This window comes from Odontesthes bonariensis, chromosome 18, assembly GCF_027942865.1.
Source record: "Odontesthes bonariensis isolate fOdoBon6 chromosome 18, fOdoBon6.hap1, whole genome shotgun sequence".
NCBI classification, from domain to species: Eukaryota; Metazoa; Chordata; class Actinopteri; order Atheriniformes; family Atherinopsidae; genus Odontesthes; species Odontesthes bonariensis.
Window position 1 is genome coordinate 17,844,393 of NC_134523.1, and position 22,361 is coordinate 17,866,753.

Genomic DNA, 22,361 nt, shown 5'->3' on the forward strand with positions numbered 1-22,361 from the left:
GTTGAAAGCAGGTGAGAAACAAATTGCAGAATATTACTACCAAGCTAAAGAAATGGCAGCTCCCCCACCACACAAACACCTCTCTGGAGCCAACAAGACCAGTGATGTTTCCAGAAATAGCCCAACCCCAATGATCCTGCTCTGCTGCTGCGGTGCGAGCGCCCAGCGGTGCTGCAGCATCGAAGCGTTTGACGAGCTCACATCAGCCAGCTGTGACAAGCTGACTGAGGAGGCACGGTCATGTGACCCGACTCCCACCGTCTCGCCATCGGCGAGGAGGCGGATTCACGCACGGACGGATGGAAGGTGACAGCAGGTCAGTGGCCTCAACACTCAACCGAACACCTGTGATATGTTGCTACTGCAAAGCTGCTTTCAGTGGCTTCACAACTGCATTCACTGCGGTCAACAAAATATGGAAGCTTTAAGTCCAAACTGAGCATTTATTTTGCACAAAAAAAAAAAAAAAAAAAAAAAAAATTAAAAAATTAAAATAAAAAATTTTTTTATGGCAATAATATCTAAACACAGATCATGAATTACTCAGATATAACATGAACAATAACAGACAGTTAAACATGTCTTATACATACGATCCACAATGTTGTTACCCAGCATGCTCAAACATACAAAAACTGGAATTTTCATCATTTCATAGCAGGAGAACATAATGAGCAGAGTCACTGCAATAACCAGGTTCTGGTGAGTCAAGTGTCCACATCAACATCCAAGATGTAATAACAGATTACTACGTTAATACAGAAGTCCTCGAAAACCAAGCAAACATCTGTCATTTAATGGATTAAGTGCAACAGTCAATCCTTCAGAAACGCAGCCGACTGTTACACAACCTCTGAGCTGTCAGACGCTCACAAGTCATGATCAAGGGCGTCTCCACCCGCAATATATACACAGCGTTAATTCATCTGGTGAAAAAATAAATAAAATACAGGGTTGCCCTCAGCCAAGGAAAGAATTCAGCTCAATTTCAGCCACAACAGGGAAAAAAAAAAAAAAAAAATATATATATATATATATATATATATATATATAAATATATAAATAAAAATCTACTGTTTTAGCCCAGTCATTGAGAAGGGGCATAAAACTGTCCCCATGACCATGATGAAATATGCAGTGACAGAAAAGTTCAGCAGATGTTGAATAGGCAGCCTGGGGGCCTATGGCTCCTCCAAGCACCTAACGTGCAGTCTTTAAATTAAAATAACAGATTCCTGCCTTTTTCCAGGTAGCAGCTTGACACAGATACAGGCTGTGGATCAGTTAGCACTGTAGTTAACACGGGTGAAGTTGACATCTGGAAGACGAACAGAGAAAAGTAAGACTTTATCCAGATGTTGTATTTGGATATTTAGTTGTTGGGTAGATGGACTACTGTAATTCTTTATTATTGGGCTGTCCCACATATTTTCTGAAAAGCCTTCAGTTGATCCAAAATGCTGCAGCCAGAGTTTTGATGAGAACTAACAGGAGAGATCATATTTCTCCAGTTTTAGCTTCTCTTCATTGGCTCCCTGTTAAATTCAGAATAGAATTTAAGATTCTTCTCCTTACATATAAAGCTCTTAATGACCGAGCTCCATCATATCTTAAAGATCTCATTGTAAGATATTTTCCTAACAGAGCACTTCGTTCCCAAACTGCAGGTTTACTTGAGGTTCCCAGAGTTTCTAAAAGTAGAATGGGAGGCAGAGCCTTCAGTTATCAGGCCCCTCTATTGTGGAATAAGCTGCCAGTAAATGTCCAGGAAGCAGACACCCTTTCCACTTTTAAGACCAGGCTTAAAACTTTCCTTTTTTATAAAGCTTATAGTTAGGTCTGTTGAATCTGATAGTGTGTCTGCTAGTGTGTCTTGTTCTGCCTCCACCTCTGGCACCCTCTATACTTTCATTACCCCCTACCCGAACCAGGGTTTGAATCCCATTCCCGCTTATCTTACCTCTTTTATTTCTCCCCCTACCCGAACCAGGGTTTGCATCCCCACCCCGCTGTGACTGGTGTGCAGTTGGTGAGAGGCTGAGGTAGCTTGTGGCTGTAAAAAGATGGTTGTTGTGGTGTGAGGAGCAGATCTATATAGGGAGTATAGGGAATTACTCACTGAGTCTGGTCCTTTATTTTATTATTTATTTTTTCATTAGCACAAGTTTCTTGTGTTTACCTTGAATAGGGATGGCTCAGGTAATCCTGAAACATCCCATAGTTAAGCTGCTATAGGCCTAGACTGCTGGGGGGCCTCATCTGTCACACCTTTCCTCACTTTACTCTATATATATATATATATATATATATATATATATATATATATGTATGTATGTGTGATATTATTGTGGTCATTAACTCGTGTTTCCCTGTTCCAACAGATATCCTTTGAATGGTGTTACAGTGCCGCCGCCGCCGCTGCGGCCCTCCCCCCCTTTCTGTCTTCTCAAACCCCAGCTGGTCGAGGCGGATGGCCACCCTTCCTCAGTCTGGTTCTGCCAGAGGTTTCTTCCTGTTAAAAGGGAGTCGTTTCTCTCCACAGTCGCCTCAGGCACGCTCAGGCCGGGAGATTGGACCAAAAAACAAAAAGTTTTCAGTGCAATCTGTTGGTTTTCTTAGCTAGGAAATTGTTTTTGAATTGGCTCTATATGAACGAATTGGATTATTTTATGAATTATGATTATTATTAATTAATTGAATTCCAATTGGCTTGAATTGGACTTACTATCTAAGTGCCTTGAGATGACATTTGTTGTATTTGGCGCTATATAAATAAAAATGAATTGAATCGTCGGTTGCCAGCTGTGAATGTCACACCCGAGTTCACCTCATTTAGTGACTTTTCAGACTGCTTCTCTGACTTTTGCTTTTCTGGAGAAATAAAATTTAAAAAAGGACCGAGCCACAAAAAATGTGAGGCTTTAATGATGCTCTCCCAAAGACAAACCTGACAACCACAACCAGAAGAAAAAGCACAAAATGCTCATAAGCTAATGCTTATACTCCCCACTTTAAAAAGGCATTTACTTTTTAAAGTTTGTAAACGCAGGACTTCAAACTTTATCCTTCCTCCCATTTCACTGCCCAGAGAAGCTGCATTTGATCCTCAGCAGTGTCAGAACTTTAAATCATGAAATTATTTATCTCAAGCTTAGCTTAAAAAAAAAAGCCTTTGTGTACAAAATGCTAAGATTTCCATTTGGACTGTAGAATGAAAAAGGAGTTGCATTTTGCCATTAAACAGTGGAAGACGGTCAACAGAAGGCTGTCATCTATACTACTTGTGAGGATTCGTACTCTCCTGAATCAGCTATTAAGCACAAAGTGATCATCAATAACATCAAAGAAGCTTGAAAGTAATGTTTTATTGTTAGCTTTTCCAAATCAAATTGTGTTTTATTGGTTTAACTTTTCATGGTTAGCAAAATATTATGCCCAAACTTTTGCATGTCATTACACCAGTGTTTCTCAATTCCTGTCCTCGGGACCCACTGCCCCGCATGTTTTTGATGTTTCCCTCCTTTCCATCATCAAGCTCTGCAGTGGCCTTATCAGGAGCCATTCATTTGAATCGGGTGTGCTGGAGGAGGGAAACATCAAAAACATGCAGGGCAGTGGGTCCCAAGGACCGGAATTGAGAAACACTGCATTACACAGTCCATTTTAAAGTTACACTGGAGAATTTGGAAAAGTCATGAACTGTTGTATCTCAGCCCCCGAACACTCTAGGGCAGTTTCAGGCCCAGGACTGTGCATAACAGAAGTCAATGTACTTCAAAACTAATCACAAGAACTCGGTTTTGAGGTTCTCAAACTTCTCTAGTGTTGCTTTAAATCATCTCAACTTGGCTTAATTTGCATATCCAGCATTAAAAATGCAAGTTTAGCTAGATAGCAGCGGATAATTAGTTCAAAGTTACTGTTTTGCATTTGGAGTGCTGGTTTGTTTGAAAGACATGGCTCAACCATAAAAGGAGAGAGGAACAGGGTCTTACAGGAAGCAACTGAGTGACATTTATGAAAATTATCAGCCACAGTAACCAGAATATAAAAAGGGATGTACAACAACATTCCCGATGCTGCCATTTGACAATAAATCCTCCATGTAATCAGCATACAGTAGCTTTCTGGTCATAAATCAGTGCAAGCAGACTCCTTTACTGTTGAATACAGCCTTCCTTTGGCTTGTATCTGTGCCAAACCCGTCAGGAAAGTTTATTGGCCCGTTATGAGTAAAGGAAGGAAAAGTACAAATGACAAGAGGAAGGAGGGAGGTCAGGACTAAGTGGGAGGGGGGGCAGACATGGAGAAAGGAGCGAACTGACAGCAGTTTAGAACCAGGTCACAGGAAGCAGCAACCCAGTTCTTCTGGTCCAAAAAAAAAAAAAAAAAAAAACTGAAGATGAGTCACATCACTCAGGCCTCGTTTTCTCGGTCTGTGCAGAAAACCCAAACACCAGAGGAGTGTTTGTTTTGCTAAACGATCACACCATCTGCTTGTTATTTACTCCAACTATCCTGGGTTCACACGAGGAGGCCTCCTCTGCTCCTGAGTAGTGAGAAATATTCTCCACTCGCACTGGATCACTAGTTGCTCCCTTTCTGTCACAGAGTGAGTCATTTGGATGAGATATTCTTAGCACGACGAACAGCGTGGCACATCTGAAGGGGGAATTTAACAACTTCAAGTCAGCCAGGCCCTTTGTGAGCGAGAAACATGAAAGATTTGCATGAAATATTGATGCTCCTCCAAGAGTGTCGTCAGACTGACATACAGAGGAACAACTGAGGTGAATGGCAAGTTTTTAATACAATGTTTGGCCATTGTTTTTTTCCTTCTATAGAGCAAGGTGACAGTAATATAAAGTCCGACTGTGAGATTTCAGTTGCGTGGCAGGTTACCAAACAGGTGTTCTTTTCCTTCTGTGTGAAGAATGACATATTCTGTGGGCAACATACAAAGCTGCTTTGTCACAGCTTAAAAAAAAAAAAAAAAAAAAAAAAAAAACAATTAATGAAACATTGCATTTCTGGAGCTTTCAGTTCAGTGAGCTTGCATGGTGACACTACAGTGAAGGTCGTTTTCCTCCGCAAACGTCACGACGTTGTGGGACTGTCTTGGCTGACTTGCCTCTTCAATGTTGCACAAGTCTGGGACGCTGCATGGTCCCCATTTTTTTTGCGGACTATTGAGCCTCCCTGGGAGAGTTAACTCCAGGGTCTTGGAAAGGGGGCACTTGATCGTAAAACCTCGGATTTAGGAGGAGCAGAATGGTTCTCGTCCAGGTCAAGGAACAGAAGACCAGATCTGAGGGGTCGTGGGAGTTTAACCATCAGTCTAAATGCGTGTTGTGGACATGGAGAAGACTTACAACCATGTCCCCTGAGACCCTCTGTGGCGGGTGTTGAGGGAGTATGAAGACTGGAGTGAATGTTGTGGGCTATCAGGTCCCTGTATAACCACATCAACAGCTGTATCCACATCCTTTATGGTGCATGCTGGACTCCTCCAGGGCTGCCCCTCGTCATTGATCCCATTGGTGGAGTTTGACAGGATCTCAAGGTGTAATCCAGGAGGAGGAGTGTCTGATCTTTGCAGATGTTCTTGCGTTGACTTCTCGAGTGTCATGTTTAGATAAATTAAGGTAGTTAAGCTATAATGTCCAGCAGTTCATTAGAAACAGCTCGTACTACGAGTGCAGTGATAAAATGAGTGAGCAGACATGATTAACAATTTTCTGCCAGCATTCCTCTTGACCTTACTTGCTGCATCAATTACGCTTTTTGCCAAAGTACTTTTTATCATCTTCACTGAAGTTGGTGGCGAATTATCTGTTTTGCGTATGTGCCGAAGAGAAACAGCCTCCCGCTTACAGGAGTGTACAGAGAATAAGACATGAACAAAGAAAGTTGAGGACCACTGTCAAAAGTTACAAGTTCCTTTGCTAAAAATTTCTTAAATTAAATGATTAATGAAAATTAATCCAACTTGAACTCATTTTTCTACATTTTCTGTTAAAAGATGCGTTGTCATCCAGCTGCGAGTTTGTGTTTTCGCGTAAATCAGTGTCGGACCGCCACTGGTCGGATAAAACATGTCAGTGTTTGTTGGGATCAGGCAATTTCCATAATGGCCGACATGAACTCTTCTCCGTCAGCCTCCATTTTTCCTCGGTAAGTACTTTATATTTCGAAAGCCTCTCCTCATGTAGATATCCCTTCTTTCCTGAATGCTTACTCATCTTAACTTCACAATTTAGCAGCAAGACATACAGCCACTTGGCATCTACCCAAAAAGACATTTTAGAGTCTGAGTCTTTTAGGCGGCAGCTAGAGCCTGCACAGTTAGCCAACCTGCCATACCATCATGTCTTCATCATTTTCCACTTCAAGAAACCCAACTTCAAGCCTAATCTCTGGCAATTAATCACCTCAAACCAATTGCAGACACGTCATTAAGAAGTGACAGAAAAAAATTAAATAAAATCTCCTAAAAGATAAGCAAAGAAGAGTGAATGAGTCCTCAGAGCTAATGGAGATGTGCTAACCAGAAGAGACCAGTCTGGTTACCGAGGCAGAGAAAACTGATGATTTGAACATCCAGATAACTCAGAAATATCAAGCTGAAACATTTTCAACATGCTTGCAGATGTGCACAAAACAAGCTTTACTCCATATATTCAGGGATAAACTGCAGAACGTCATAGCTCATACACTTAATATGAAATATGGTGCCCCGTGTCATTTATCCTCATTATCACCTTCACACTGCATCTTTACACACCAACACTTACACATTGCAGCAAAAAAATAAATAAAAATTCCCCCCACAAAGACCTGATCAATAACTCCTCCTTTTATCACCAGCCATGTTAATCAGTATTTATAAGTACACAATAAAATGCCAACAAAGCTGAAGTGACACATTCCAGTCAGGCCTGCCAGAAATATCTGCTGAACTCACTGCACCAGCGTCCCTCCTGAGACCAGAACAAAGGCAGCACCGGACAAAGTGCAGCTCAGACACAAGATCTGGACTAAATGATTAGAAAGACAACATCCTCTGATGGATGTATGAGAGCAGTTTGCCTAAAAAAAAAAAAAAAAAAAAAAAAAAAAAAAAAAAAAAAAAGCTGCCACAATCCAGAACTCATAACCCAGAAATACAAATCACACAGAGAGAGATCACTCTCTGGTAACAACCATTACGCCTCAGGTTCATATACCAACTAGTCGTTTGCTGCTGTATTAAGGTTTAAAGTATATATTGAAGCTGAAAAGGTAATCTAGATATACTCCAGAAGGCATTCCATCAAAAGATTTAAATGTATCAAACTTCAGGCGCCGAGGGGGGGGGGCACCATAGTAAGCTAAACTTGACCAGTAAGACATGTGTTGACACAGAACTGGACCTCCTTGGGAACAAAATGATCATTTTCCCCCATAAATATAAATGATATTTTATGTCAAATGTTATGAAGTTTTTTTAAATACATTTGTATGAATCAATTTGTGTTCAAATATGGAGAGATAAAGGGCTCAAGTACAAAAAGCATATTTCATTGTTTCTTTGGCACTGAACAAAAAAAAAAAAAAAAAAAAAAGACATAACAGTGTCAGCAAAATCCTTATCTTTAACATCTGTAGCAACCCAGAGTTTTACAATGTTTTAAGACAAAAGTAGTCATCCATTTTGTCATATTCTGTTTTTTCCTCTTCTTTCATCAATGTCCCACTGACAGAGGGACAGCCTGCGAGCTAAATAACATGTTAAAGTAGGTCGTTAGCTAACCAGCTTTCTACATCACGTGAGTGTGTATTAACTTCGTGTCGTTCGCATTCTACAAAACAGATGGTTCACAGTCTAGAGGAAATTCATTGTTCATTTGTTTAAAATAAAAAATTTAAAAGACAGGCTTTATTCAAGCTTTTTTTTCCCCCCACAACAGTAATAATAACCAAGTTATTTAGCTGTTCATTTCATTCTGTGGACATAACAGTAATCCAGTGAGCCTTTTAATGATTATTGCTGGTGTAAAAAATGAGGCATGAACATGTACACAGAATAAAGGGACGCATTTCCAAAACCTGAAGGAGACACGAGCTACCCTTTCATTTAAAACATAACTTAATTATTCAGTGTCTATTCAAATCCTGCTATTCTTCAGTTAATTTCTGATGTTAAGATCACAGGTTTCCCCAAAATTACATAAAGTTTGAATACATCAAAACTTCTTGAAAGAAAAACTCATAAGTTGAATGGCAACGTGAATCGAACGCGTTATGAATAGTTAGGAACAATATTGGCTTGTAAAGGGAATATTTTTAAAGATTAATAATAGTAAACTATAGATTTTTTTAATCAGTTTAGTAGTTGTAGCCCATTGCATTCATTCATGTATGTTAATAGTAGTTTTTTTTTACAGGGCAGCAGTGATGAGGTTCAATTAGAGCTCCACCTTAACCAACAATGTCAAACTTATTTGTAAGATGTGAATGGTAAGGCAAATCCTTCGTGTCGAGGACAGTTTTCAGCTCACACATACCATCGTGCAGACTCGAGTCACTGGTATATGTGTGGTGCTTACAAGCATGGGTTTACAGAGAAATGCCATCAAGCCTTCAGCAAACAGTGATCCAGTCAAACTGTATATTTGATGAATGTCGCTGATGACATGTTCTCCTGGGGCCTGCAAGTGGGAACTTAGACTTCTTGCAGAGATTATTGGGCCAGAAGCAGTCGCAAATGTGGCACCATGTGCGCATACAGCGGTTAATCCTCTGGAGAACAGTGTGTACACTTTAACGGCTGCTGCTTCTTGATGCTTTTTACGCGTTCAAAAAAAAACACCTGTACAAATGGGTAAGAAACCTCTTTCACCAGTCTCAACGAGCTGTAAATAAATAAAAATCACTATTTCAAAATTGTAAATTTTGCACTCCGTCCTTCCCCTTGTGTGCTCCAGCCAGCACTTCCTGTTGTCAAGATGCAACTCTTGCTGTGAAGAGCATATGTAAACAGTTACCACAGACAGTCCAAATCCAACTCTCCACAGATTCTAGTGTTTGTGTGCGAGCCAAAGTAGCAGCCATGATAAGAGCTGTTAAAACTCTCTAAATGCTAAGGAAAGGAGTTTTAGTGCCGACTTTGCCCATCTCCTTCAACATAGGATAACGTGGACCATCCTTTATGAGAGATAATGCTGTATTACAACTCTTTGTACCCACCACACTCAAAGCAACCCTGAAGTGTTTTCAGTCCCACCAACTAAAATTCATACAGACACATTTGGGAACTGCAGGATGAGTGTAGGCAGTGACACATAGCTCACATTAATGACTCTTGAATTACCAACCTTGTTCAATGGAGTAATATTTCCACCATGTTCCCTTTATTTATAATCGCCCGCACGAGACAACATGTAAGAACACAGAGCAAATCTACTTTTTGTAGTCTCACCACACAGAAGTGCAATGCCATCTTCAAATGGAAGTTGTAAATGTACAAATAAGACATAAGGATCAGTGCAAATGACTCCTGAAGTTTGATCATTTGGACTTCATAACATCAGAGTTCATAATATTTAAAAAAATAAAATAAAATAAAAATTAAAAAAAAACAGAAGCAAGCTTAACCAGAGCTTAGGACCAGAGCCAGAGATAACTGCAGAGCAGAAGCTGGTTGCAATCCAACTCTGATACAAACTCACCCATGGGCCAAAGTTTTGATCCACCAGATGTGTCACAGCCAAGCCAGCCACTTACTTATTCTGCTATCCCTCTCAAAAAGTCAAAAGCAAAGGCCTGAGAGACTGCTTGATTTAAAGTTTAGAAGCCCGAAGCTCAGAACACTGCTCTGTGTTCACCACCCACCTCTTTAACCTCCAGCAGGCGTCCTGGATACTGACTCTTGGCCCGCCGTGCCGCAGCTGGAGATTTGTGGTGGGTGATGGTGACGATGTTGCTGGGTGAGGCTGTGTGGCCCGGGTGCCTCTGGGAACTCGGGGATGAAGATGGAGTTGGGTGGGGGAGGAGGGAGAAACTACAGGTCCGACCTGAGGATGAGGAGCCCTGAGGGGAGGGATGGGAGGTGACACAGAGAGGGAAAGAGTGAGTCGTGTGGGGATTTAAACATGACAGGTTTATATTAAAATGTTCAGTATGGAACCTCAGGAGCTCTGCTCCTAAAGACAGATTCACATTAAAACAAGGAAATCCTTTTTTCCCCCTTTCTGATTACAAAGTACATATCAGCCAATCTCCATTCAAGATATTCTCTTTGCATCTCTGTGTTTGCGTCTTTGGGTACCGCCACTTCGAACTTTGTTTGTTCAGAGTTCTTTCCTTGATCAAAACTCAAATTACAGCTTTAAAATGTCCCTCAAATGTGTCGGACCAAACAGACAAACCTAAACAGATAGTTTGATTCCCTTCTAATGAACTTTCTGCAGATGATTCAGACTTTCAGGCTGCTTACACAAAGTTATAGCACGCCATAGTTGCAACCGAAAGGAAAGAGGAGTTGTGGTAACGTAAGGAGGAAAGAAGATCAAAGTGTTTGAATTGGGGTATGTTCAAAGTGTAAACCAACTACAGTGACTAGACAATTCTCTTTTTTTCCATAAAGGATAATAAAGGGTGATAGGAGGTAGGGGGAGCAAAATAGTGAATTTCACATACATGCTGCTGTTAATGCTGCCATAAAAACATAATCACATCTAAAATAAATCCATTCATTCATGCATTTTTCCTCCATTTATTCCAGAAGTGGAACAGGCTACATGGCGATTCATCCTCATCTACAAGCTAATTAGTAGCCATAATGAAATAATTGTAAAGCAAAAATTGGGAACCAAAAAAAGAAAATGGGAGTTAGGGTCATTTTCACCAACTAGTTTCCAGCAAATAAACTAGGCAGCATCGTGTTATCATCAGTAGGTGATTTTTCCCCCAACTGGGCATATTGTAACTGGGCACTTTTTTCCCTCCATAAAACAGAAACAGCTTCTTGCTCATGTGACAAGTCATTTTTTCCCCACAAAAAGTCATCCAAAGCAAGCCTAACAGTGTTTTTGTAAAACTAAAATTTGTGCCAAAATTAAAAACAGACAAAGATACTGATGGAAAATCAGCTAGTGTTAAGGCGCTAGCATGGTTGCCGCGTCTGTCACGGCGGTGTCGCACCGTGACGTATCAGGCATGGCGCTTCCCTTGAAAAGACGGCGCAGCACGTTGTCGTGCACCAGTCGATTTTTGTAACTTGGCGGCGCCGAGAACAACGAACCGGATGGACCGATGTGAGACCAGGCTCAGTCAGGAGGTGAGTTTGTACAGGCAGCTGTACGAAACTCCAGTGAAACAGCACAGGGAGCACGTAAACTCCCCAAACTGATGGACAGAGATTGGCAGAACTTTGGGGAAAGAGGGAGAGTTCTGTAAGAATGCGAGGAAGAAGCTACGGGACAGATACGTGAAGGCAAAGAAGAGGGCAGAGACTCAAAAAGTGGTGATGCCGGGGGCTTCAGACTCCGGCATCACCACCTCTTTTAATTGAATTAAAAAATTAAAATGATCCGAAAACTGCAGCAGTATCATTAATTACAGTATTCTTGCTCTTGACAGCGGCATTGTTTTCTTCTCCACTTTCGTGGTTGTAGAGTAGCGGTAACCTTAACGTAGCAGCGCCACCTCTGTGACGGAGAAAATTGCAACTACTGGCGCATCGACTTGCACCACTATACATGGCGGGCACGAAATCGTGACGTCATCAACACCGCTCGCACTAGCAGACGCGGCAACCATGCTAAAGCCTTTATGCAATCTATACGGAGAGACTTCAACCTCTTTGGGTGCTTGCATCTGTGATGCGGCACCAATCTGAATCCAATGTATACAATAACAAAACCTTGGTTTCAGGGGTGAAAACACCCGTTGCTTACAATGCACTGTGGAACTAACACAATCAGTCTCCATTACAAGACAAGATGAAAGTCCTGTGATGTGTAAATGCGTACATTTACAGCCCATGTTTCATCAAACTCAAATCCTTATGCTATTTTATCCCTTTTCTCACCATCTGAGGCCCTTAAACGACCTGTTTAAACAAGTCAAAGAAAGAGAAGCTGGAACAAGTAGGAAATCCTGAATGAAAAATGACTTATTTCAACTTGTGATGTTTAATTTAACATCTTTACTTGCCTGCATTTGGGGTTTTGAGTTAATACACACCCAGTTTATCTTTTAATGTAGCAACTTACATCAATTTCCTTCTTCTGCAAACCACAGAAACATAAAACCTCAAAGTTTCTGAACTTCCAACCTATGCACCTGCGTGCTGCAATTCCACCTCGAACAGCATGACGAGCCTTTTGCCACCTGGTGCCGTTTGATTAAGGAAACATAACCTGTAATATGAAAGCACTAAAATGTCTTGGAAAGGTCCTCGTTTGGCTTAAATTACAGCTTTTCACGGACCGCAAAGGCTTCAAAAACTGACAAGGTGTCAGAATCAGGCAAATTCTGGGTGAGACCAGGTGCTTTTAGCTCAGAAATACTAAGATTACATTACCCATCCATGGTTTGCATCAACATAAAATGCCAACTACTTATTCCTCTTACTGAGCTGACTTTGGTTGACAGCTACAACTGCATCTTATAGAAAGATAGAAGCCTATTTAAGACTAAAGTCACATCCCATCCTTTACTCTGATGCCTCCTTCTCTTCCCTTCTGTGACACTCGTCTCCTCAGTTGGCCGACCTCTGTGCTCACACAGGCAGCGATGTTAAATCAGTATCCATCTCCTCCGTCTTTACTCTCCGCGTGTTTACAGCAGCATGCAAAGACAAGGCATCAGATTTATCCCTCAGAAGAGGACAGAGGCCTGGTCACTGCAGCAGTGAAAATACAACAGTTCAAATAAACAACTTCCACCCCAGAGCACCACTCACTGTGAGGGAAACAACCAGCCTTTGTTTTAGAGTGATGCTGCTCACTCTGCAGTAAACTGTGAGATGAAACCAACAAATGACCTGTCGGAACTCATCAGCCATGTGATCAGGGGATAAAGGCTTGTTTTATTCCCTTTAGCAGACTTGCAGTACCTATAAAACCACATTAAAAAAATTAAAATAATGTGAATACCTTTGAGAATATTTTCATGATGCATCTACACACTACAAAGAGGGAAATTTTCAACCATTTTAATTAAAAAAAAAAAAAAAAAATCCCCTTACAAGACTGTTGCACTTAGCAAGGCCAAACCACAAGTCATGAGCAGGTGGGAAAAAAATAAATAAATTATGTGTGAAAAGACATGCTGAGGTCTCCAAAACTGGCACAGAGGCCCCCCAAAGTATTTTAACATACTGAAAAACAGAAAGGAAATGAGGGTCAAAGGAGGAAGAATGGTGGACAGACATGTAGACGGTTTTTAGACAAGAAAATACACCTCTTATCATGTGACTCGTCTAAAAATGAACCAAGGTTAAACGTGTTTTAAGGGGACGAAAAAGGCAGGTTCCTGCTCCAGACAAACTTGACTGAAAGTACATACTCAAACCTTAATGTGGAAAGAAAGATCTTCTCAAAAAAAAAAAAAAACTTAAGCATGATGTCAATTTTGGGCTCTAGCACCCCATCCTTAACTTTGTGACAGGGAGTGTACAGAGAAATATTCATGGCACCAAACGTGGAGTTTCTTTGACGACTTGTGGGTGGACATCGTCTCCCCCAACACCCCAACCCGGGCAGCGTGGGCAGACAGCAAAACAATTAGCTGCCGACTTCTCATTTTCTGCACCACAGGAGACAACAACAACAACACATAATTCCATGTTCAGTAACAACTTTTGATTGAGGGTTTGACACCAGTTAAATGCTTGGACATCAAAATTAAAAAAAAAAAAAAAAAAACAAAAGCTTTTATTTTTCCAGTCGTAAATATCTTAAGTTGATGATTAAAAATATGTGTTGGCTGGCTTTTTTTTTTTTTTTTTTTATTCAAACCGTGTCACCATAAAAGTCAAAGTTCAGTTTTTTTGTCAGTGATGGTGACTACTAGCCTGGGCTAAAGCCGACTGTTGACTCCGTCAAACAGTCTGGAAAAACCCAATAGGAATCTGTTTCCATGGAGGGTGGGACCTTACTCAGCAACTTAAATTCATTGGAGTTCCCTTAACCAATCAGTAATGTTTAGAAAGGACGTAGGTTATGCGCCGAGGTTCATGCTTACTCTCGCGAGGCTCTAGCTCGCGAATCACGCTTCCCACATCCGCTTTCATTATACCGGTACCATTTGATAAATCAAACTTTCCCAAAGCCAGTTGGAAGGAGAGCTACGACATCCTTGCCACTAACAAAATTGACGAGGCATTCCTCTTGCTCTCGTTTTAATTGTGTAATGCTCTCCAGAGTTGAGACAACTTCATGGATAGCTTCTAGCGTTCTTCCATCGCCATGTTTATTTCCGCTGCGGTTAAACTACAATTATACGGACTACAATGGACTCCGCGCGTGAGTTCTGCGTCACCACTCGCAACTGTTTGCTGATTGGCAAAACACTGAGTGAACCGAGGTAGGGGGATTTGGCCAGACTATGTGCGGAGCCAAAATCTTTGGGCGGAAGTACGTAGGATGGCGTCGCCAGGCTAGGTGACTACACAAAACTGTGCTGAATTTTAGTGCCTTACGGCCATCAAACAGGTACACCTCGACCATGATGCCCTACAAACCATAGGGCTTAACAGTAGATCAAGACACTTTAAATCGCACAGTAACAAAGAAAGAAAAACTGGTTTAAACGGGGGTAGACCAACTCTGATCTGGATCTGAGAGGTTAATTTTTTATTTTTAAATAGAAAAGTTTCCAAGAGCTTAGATGGATATCTTCTTTTCATGTCAGAAAGAGTTGTTTGAGGGTGCACTACCAAATTCTGTGACCCCGATTAGTATTTTTTTAGCTACAGTAAATCGTCTAAGACTTTCTGCATTTATGTCGATAGCTCTTTACAGGACCAGCATGCCTTTAGAATCACATTATCTGTGGTTCATGTCCAAGCCAATTCTGGTATGCTTAAAGATGAGAAACAGCTGAACAATTCGCCTTGGGTCAGTTGTTGGTGTTAAAAAAAATAAAAAATAAAAAAAAGCAAGATTATTGCTTTTATAGCCAGTGATCCCCTTCAAATTTTAATGGACAACTGTAAAAGTTTGTGATAAATTATATGCGGCAGCAGAATATATTGACTGTAGATATATCTCATACAACCCTACTACTTTTTTGTGGTTTATATTTCATTAAGATAAAGTTCCCAGAGGTCCATACACAGTACTACATCACCATAGTCCTATTTCACACTACATGCATACAATGGACAGCAGCATGCATGTGGATGTGCATGCTGCATGGTCAAAGTAGAGTATCAGACTCAAATACAGCCAAAGATCAACTGTATTTTCTATTTATTGAAATCAATGCATATTGAGCTATTTTAAGTAGGTTTGCTAATTCTACCATAACATGTAACATGTTCAGTTCATCCTAACTCAACAACAAACAGCATTAGAAGCTGCATCAGCTTACATGAGCCAGAAATCACAAAAAAAAAAGCAGAAACAACTTTACCTGCTCAGTTTCAAGTCCACAATTTGACTTGTTGCACTGCATGTGTACTTTCAGCTTCACAAAAGAACAGTGGCTGAAAACTCCCTGGCAAATTCATAATGCTGCTAATCAGGCTGATGAGGTGCAGCTGTGCTTCCTGCCTGCCTGAGCCACACAGGTTCAACAGCAAGCTGAAAGATCACATCCCTAACACACAACGGCAGGATTCTGACACAACAACAGTCAAAATTCATCATGTTCACAGAAAAAAACTTAATTAATGATGGTTTAGTTTTATCTATTTATTTCGGTTTCAGGGTCCTAAACAGAAAATAACGCTTTAGAATGAAGTTTGTGCATATAAAAGGGGGATGTTTATGTTAATATGAAGAATATTACCTGAATAACAGAGTATTTTAATGTGGTTCAGCGTAGTGGATTCCATCAGATTCTCATTTTCTAATCTTTTCCATGAACAGTCACCTCAGGAATCTAATAGAAAAGCTATATTCAACCAGTCTGAAATATAATATCTGATGCAGCTGTCTCAGACTGCACAAAGGAAAGAGGCAGTTACATGACCTAATGGCTCTTGTTTTGCATCGCTTCACTGGATTTCACTGTGAAACGCTGAAACCAGGACACAAAGTTCAGCTGCCACAACAACATCTTCTGTAACAGCTACTGGAAGGGCTCAGCTGTGGCTGGAAAGAGGAAGCCGGCCTGCTGACTCAACAAGCTGCGACCTCTGATGGAGCGGTGACACTGAAATGTACAACGTCAAACTCCACTGTATCCGAAGTGAGTCGGCAAGAAGCCCTGTCTCAGAGATAAGAAGAGCGTCTGCTCATCCATTTCAGACTTATTGCTTTATTAAGCACATGATTTCCAGTGTGGTTACCGCACTCTGTAACGAATAACAAGGTAAACTGGCAATGTGGCTCCACAGAGGCAGAAAAACACATTCCTGTGTTACACTTGAACCAACTCTTCCACCAAATTATCAACAGAGAAAGTTCAGAAAGAAAATGTTTGCAACCTGCATGGATCAAAGTTTATTCAACAAAATATCATCTTAGCCGCTGATGACCTCCATTAATTAACATACATAAATGTTTGTGATTTGAGTTGTTTTATATGTCGAATATTCGCTCTTCGTTTGTACCTCCTCCACTTTGCTTCTCCAAACAGAGAGAGCTTTGACTGCTGCCTACTGCAGGTAAGGTACTACTCATGAGTACTTTACACAACCCCAATTAAAAAAACCTGAACTATCCCTTTTAAGCTGCAAACTAGAGACAGTGCTCCCTGAGTGAGTGGCGAGATGAGGGCTCGATTCTCCGCTGTTGCACATTATTCTCTTTTAACTCTTTTCATTTACAGGCATAAAGTGTAAGCAGGTGAATTTTAATGTGCTTTTGTACAATTGACTGAAACGACCACTGAAGCTTCCTATTCCTCAAATAATGTTATATTTTCATTACTTTTCTACACTGTTTTCCACCATTTTTCAAGCTTTGACTGATTCTCTTTTAATTTTCTCCTCTGACTGATGACAAAACAGCATCTGACTATAAAAGTAGCACCAAAAAAGGTACTAATCAGCATTTTATTTTGCAATTCTAATTATAATTCCCAATAGAAATGTTTAACACCTGAACTACAACATGATGCACTGCACTGGTTTCCTTGACAACACAACCAAAGGCTAAGGACCTTTTTTTTGTTTTTTAAGGCATGGCTCAACCCTTGTTAACCACTTAAAATTCAGCTCAAATTTGCACAACATTTGCATGGAATCCTGGCTATTTTCCAAATTATCAAGCTCCAGGGTGAACAAAGAGACATCAGGTCTACTTAATACGCACACAAAGGCCGTGCTCCTTGGTTTAAAGCTATCAAGTGTAACTCCGGCAGAAGCAATGCAGTCTGTGAGGTTTTACTGCATCAAAAAGTGTTCAGACACTCACATGGTCATTTTTGAAGCAACAAGTGGTCATTTTATTGAATGCTTTGAACTAACTATGTGAAATAGTGAACTGTCTATGCCGATGAGATAAAACAACTCGGATTTAGTCTCAACTTTTTAAAAAAGGCCAATCTTTGGTTGGACCCGAATCAATCAACTGTAAAAAGAAAAATGTGTCAGGACTCTCATGACATTTCTTTTTAAAGGCTCAGTGGGAGCGTGGACCCATAACCTTTTACTTGTGAGGAATAAATACTGCCACACCTTCTCTGCCAAACAAGTCTGCTATCAGCGATGTAACCGAGCCACCGCCGCTGGCTGCCTCATCAGTGAAGTAGCTGCGATAACGATCTTAGTGGCAGACTGTGCGCCTCATGGAAGGATTATACCACAGTGGCGGCGACAGTAATGACAGCCGCAGCCGTGGAAATGGCCCACAGTCACTGAACAGGAACAAAACGACCACCCATCTCCGCTGGGCAGAAGGAAAGAGAGGCTGAATTTCTCCTCCCTTCACTTTTTCTTGCTTATCCAATTTTCTCTCATCTTTTGATTGCTTTTCTCAACACGGCTGAGCGAAATAATTGGACTTTCCCCTCGCTCCAGCTTTGCAGCAGTTTTGAAGTGCTGAGGAGCTACATGTAGAATAAGTGAGCCAGGAAAGAAGGCTGTAGTGTTCAACTGTTTAAAAAAAGCACATGAAATAATGTCTGTGTCAAGAGCAGTTCATGGTGGATACATGTCTGCATGTGTGTGTGCTGTTCACTCACCAGCACCTCCTGCCCTCCTCCTGATCTCTCCACACTCAGGTGTTCATCTGAGCCCTTTAGCTTCCTCACCTGAAACCAAGCACACAAGAGTCAGAAAGTTGTCCATAACTTAACAAATGCTGCTGTTCCCACACAATAAAAGAGGGCTCACCAAAAGGCTTTATGAATGATGTGATTAAACATTAAATGCCAATGCGAGATCATGGACCACAATTCAACAGAGAAATCACATCGATTGTCACATGCAGTCTAATTTGTTCTTTCATTACAACTTTTATGGGGCATTTTTTGTGTAAGTCACCATGGCAATGGGCATGCTTATGTGCTCAAACTCTTGCTCAGGTCCATACCAATGGATGTATATGATGGCTACATCCATTTTCTATATTTAGTCTAAAGAAAAAACTCAACTTTAATACCAAAAGTTTGCAAAAGAAATGGTCAACTTTTAATTATTTCTCGCGTTCATGCACTGCCGATTTCACCACTGGTGGTTGAGCTACTGGATGAGCTTTATAACAAGCCTCATTCTTTACTGGATCAGTCAGATGGGGGATTCAGCCCACAAAGATATACAGTAGTCAGAACATGCACATGTGCCAAATAATCCCCTTGAGCCCATGCTACCCACCTAAAACTGCTCAAGTCCAAATATTAATCCATGAAGCCTATACTAAAAAAGGCTGGTTGTGGATAAATGGAGTTTATACAGCATACTGCTGTAATCTGTCAGTAAGGACAGAGGTGCTGAGAATATTTTAAGCATGTATCCTGAAGTATAGCAGCAGGGGTGTGTAATTGTACCATATTTCTCTAAATGTTCAAGTCTTATGTCAACAAAAGTGCAAAAAGTTTCACATGACCTTCTGAAAGTGAGCACAGAGCAGCTTCTATTACACAGTGTTCCGTATCGTTCCTCAGTCTGGCTGCATTCCTAATATGTATTTATCACTTTTTCACTTTATAAATGCAATAAACTTCAGCTTGTCTCATTTTCTTTTTCTAATTTCTTCGTTCCTCTTATCTGATCATATCTCATTTCTTTTTTAGTAGGATGCTTATAGTGAGAAAGTCAGAGGCACAAATAATTTGGAGGCATTATAGTACTTATTGTCTGCAGAGATGTGGCATTTTCTTCGAACGACCATTAAGGTCTGTGACCGCAGATTTGTCTGCTCTGATATGCATTCGTGGGGACAAACATGGAAATGAAAGGGACCTCTAAATAAGACCTGAAATAACATATGTTTAAACTAGAAATCCTTCTGACAGAGTTTCATTTAGTCATCCAAAAACACAATAAAATTATAAAACGACAGACAAAAGAGTTGAGCCACATGATTTCTGCAATTTTAATGATTTGCAATGGCTGCACTTTTGTATGTGTTTCAGTGAATTAAGACAATGTGAAACACTGACAGGAAGACATTTAAAAAAATCTGAATTGTCTTGCTGTTTGTGAATCCAATATTGCCTGTAAAGTTCGTCCGAAAGTCTTAGAAACTATACAATTTCCAAATTAAGGGTCCATTAAATGTTATTTTATGATTTTAAATATCTTAGCTGGGGGCAGGCATGGCTCATTGGGTAGAGTGGTGATCCTATTATCAGAGGATTACTGGATAAATCCCCAACTTCCCTTGTTCGCATGTCAAAATGCCCCAGAGAAAGTTACTGAAAACTGCCCCCAATGTGTTCCTCACTTATAAATCACTTTGGATAAGTATAATGAATGTAATATGAATAAAATGTGTCTTGTCAAACAATATAAAAGGCTTATAATTAATAGTAATATGTCATTTTTTGTTAGTTATTATCACTTACAATCACGCTCAAATCGACTAAACTGACATTGATTAAACATCTCACCTAGCTGTGATCAAAAACTCATCCCGAGCAGATGACACATATCACGCATGTATTGTGGCTTTCCCCTTCCCTCTCATGGGTCTGTCTGAATGACAGACCCATTTCTTCTTGTGAAAAGTGATTTAAATGATCTTTTGAGAAGTGAGCCTGATAAAGTGTAATATTAGGCAAGGCAAGGCAAGGCAAGGCAATTTTATTTATAGAGCACAATTCATACACAGGGCAATTCAAAGTGCTTTACAGCTACATAAAATCACAAGAAGGCAATAAAACCATTAAAAAGGAATAAAAAAATAAAAGAAAGAAATTAAAAAAGAAAGAAATTTAAAACCCATTAAAATAATCATTAATTAATTAAAAAGTGAAGAGTGCAGATCAAATACTTTCAGGTGTCATATGCACAGCTAAATAGAACTGTTTTCAGCCTGGATTTAAACATTGTCAGAGTTGAGGCCTATCTCACATCTTCTGGAAGACTGTTCCAGATTTTAGGAGCATCAAACTGAAACGCAGCCTCACCTTGTTTAGTCCTGACTCTGGGCACCAGCAGGAGACCCCTCCCTGAGGTTCTCAGAGCCTGAGTTGGTTCATATGGCTTTAACATGCCAGAGATGTACTTTGGCGCTTGACCATGAAGAGACTTGTACACAAGCAGAGCTGTTTTAAAGTCTATTCTCTGAGCGACAGGAAGCCTGAGCAGAGACCTGAGCACTGGACTAATATGGTCGTATTTCCTGGTTCTAGTCAGGACTCGAGCAGCAGCGTTCTGGATGTATTGCAGCTGTCTTATAGCCCGTTTAGAGAGCCCAGTGAGCAGGCCGTTACAGTAGTCTAACCTGGTGGAGACAAACGCATGGATCAGTCTCTCTAAGTCTGGTTTAGACACTATTCCTTTGATTCTGGCAATGTTTTTTAGATGGTAAAAAGCTGCTGATGTTACAGATTTAATGTGGCTGTTAAAGTTCAGGTCTGAGTCCAATATTACCCCGAGATTTCTAACTTGATAGTTAGGTTTTAGAGAGAGAGTCTCAAGGTGACTGATAACACTTTCTCTTTGTTTCTGTGGGCCACAGACAATGATTTCAGTTTTGTCTGAGTTTAGCTGGAGGAAATTGTTTTGCATCCACACACTGATCTGTTCGATGCAGCGACACAGTGTATCTACAGGCCCGTGTTCTCCTGCTGTCAGTGACACAGATCTGAGTGTCATCTGCATAATTGTGGTAGGACACATTATAGCTGCGTATTAGCTGGCCTAGTGGAAGCATGTACAGATTGAACAATACGGGTCCCAGGATTGACCCCTGGGGAACCCCACAGGTCATAGCCATTTGGTCTGAGACACAGTTACCAATTTCAACAAAATATTTCCTGTCCTCCAGATAGGACTTGAACCAGTTTAAAGCACGACCAGAGATTCCCACCCAGTCTTCTAACCTCTGTAATAAGATCGCATGGTCAACTGTGTCAAAGGCAGCACTCAGGTCCAGCAGAACTAAGATTGAGACTTTGCCTGCGTCTGTGTTCAGGCGGATGTCATTTGTCACCTTGATCAGAGCTGTCTCACTGCTGTGGTGGGGCCTAAAGCCTGATTGGAAAGTATCAAAAGCATTGTTAGACAGGAGAAAGTCACTAAGCTGTTGGTATACAACTTTTTCTAGGACTTTGCCTAAGAATGGCAGGTTTGATATGGGCCGGTAGTTGTTCAGTACTGTGGCATCAAGATTGCTCTTCTTTAGAAGAGGCTTAATGACAGCGGTTTTTAAGGCCTTTGGAAATGTTCCAGTCTGGAGTGAGATGTTGACTAGATGAGCAAGTTGTGGTAACAAACTGCTCAGCACAGACTTTAGGAATCTAGTGGGCAACTCATCAAGGCAGCACGTTGATGAACTCAGACTGCAGATGGTCTCTTCGACTGTTTTGTCAGTAACAGGTGTGAAATGTGTCAGCTCTAGGTGTCTAGCTGGCTGCAGAGTAGTTATTTGTGTTGTGGAAATTATTGCATTTTTAATGCCTTGAACTTTGTCATTAAAGAATATTGCAAACTCATTACACTTGGATGTAGAAATGAGTTCTAAAGGCAGTGAAACTGGAGGGTTTGTTAATCTGTTTACTGTAGCAAACAGGACACAAGAGTTGTTACTGCAGTT

At 40.7% G+C, this 22,361-nt stretch overlaps 1 protein-coding gene across 2 annotated transcripts in view; it reads right to left on the bottom strand.

Annotated features, from left to right (window-relative positions):
* The window catches only part of osbpl10a (oxysterol binding protein-like 10a), a 109,341-nt gene that overhangs the window by 46,596 nt on the left and 40,384 nt on the right, over positions 1–22,361 (bottom strand). The window contains exons 4-5 of one of the 2 annotated variants that reach the window (XM_075449518.1): positions 18,343–18,411; positions 9,874–10,071 (exon numbers count right to left, since the gene is read on the bottom strand). In XM_075449518.1, coding sequence (XP_075305633.1) covers positions 9,874–10,071; positions 18,343–18,411 — 267 coding nt within the window. The remainder of the gene's footprint in view (positions 1–9,873; positions 10,072–18,342; positions 18,412–22,361) is intronic. The other variant, XM_075449519.1, reaches the window with a different exon arrangement.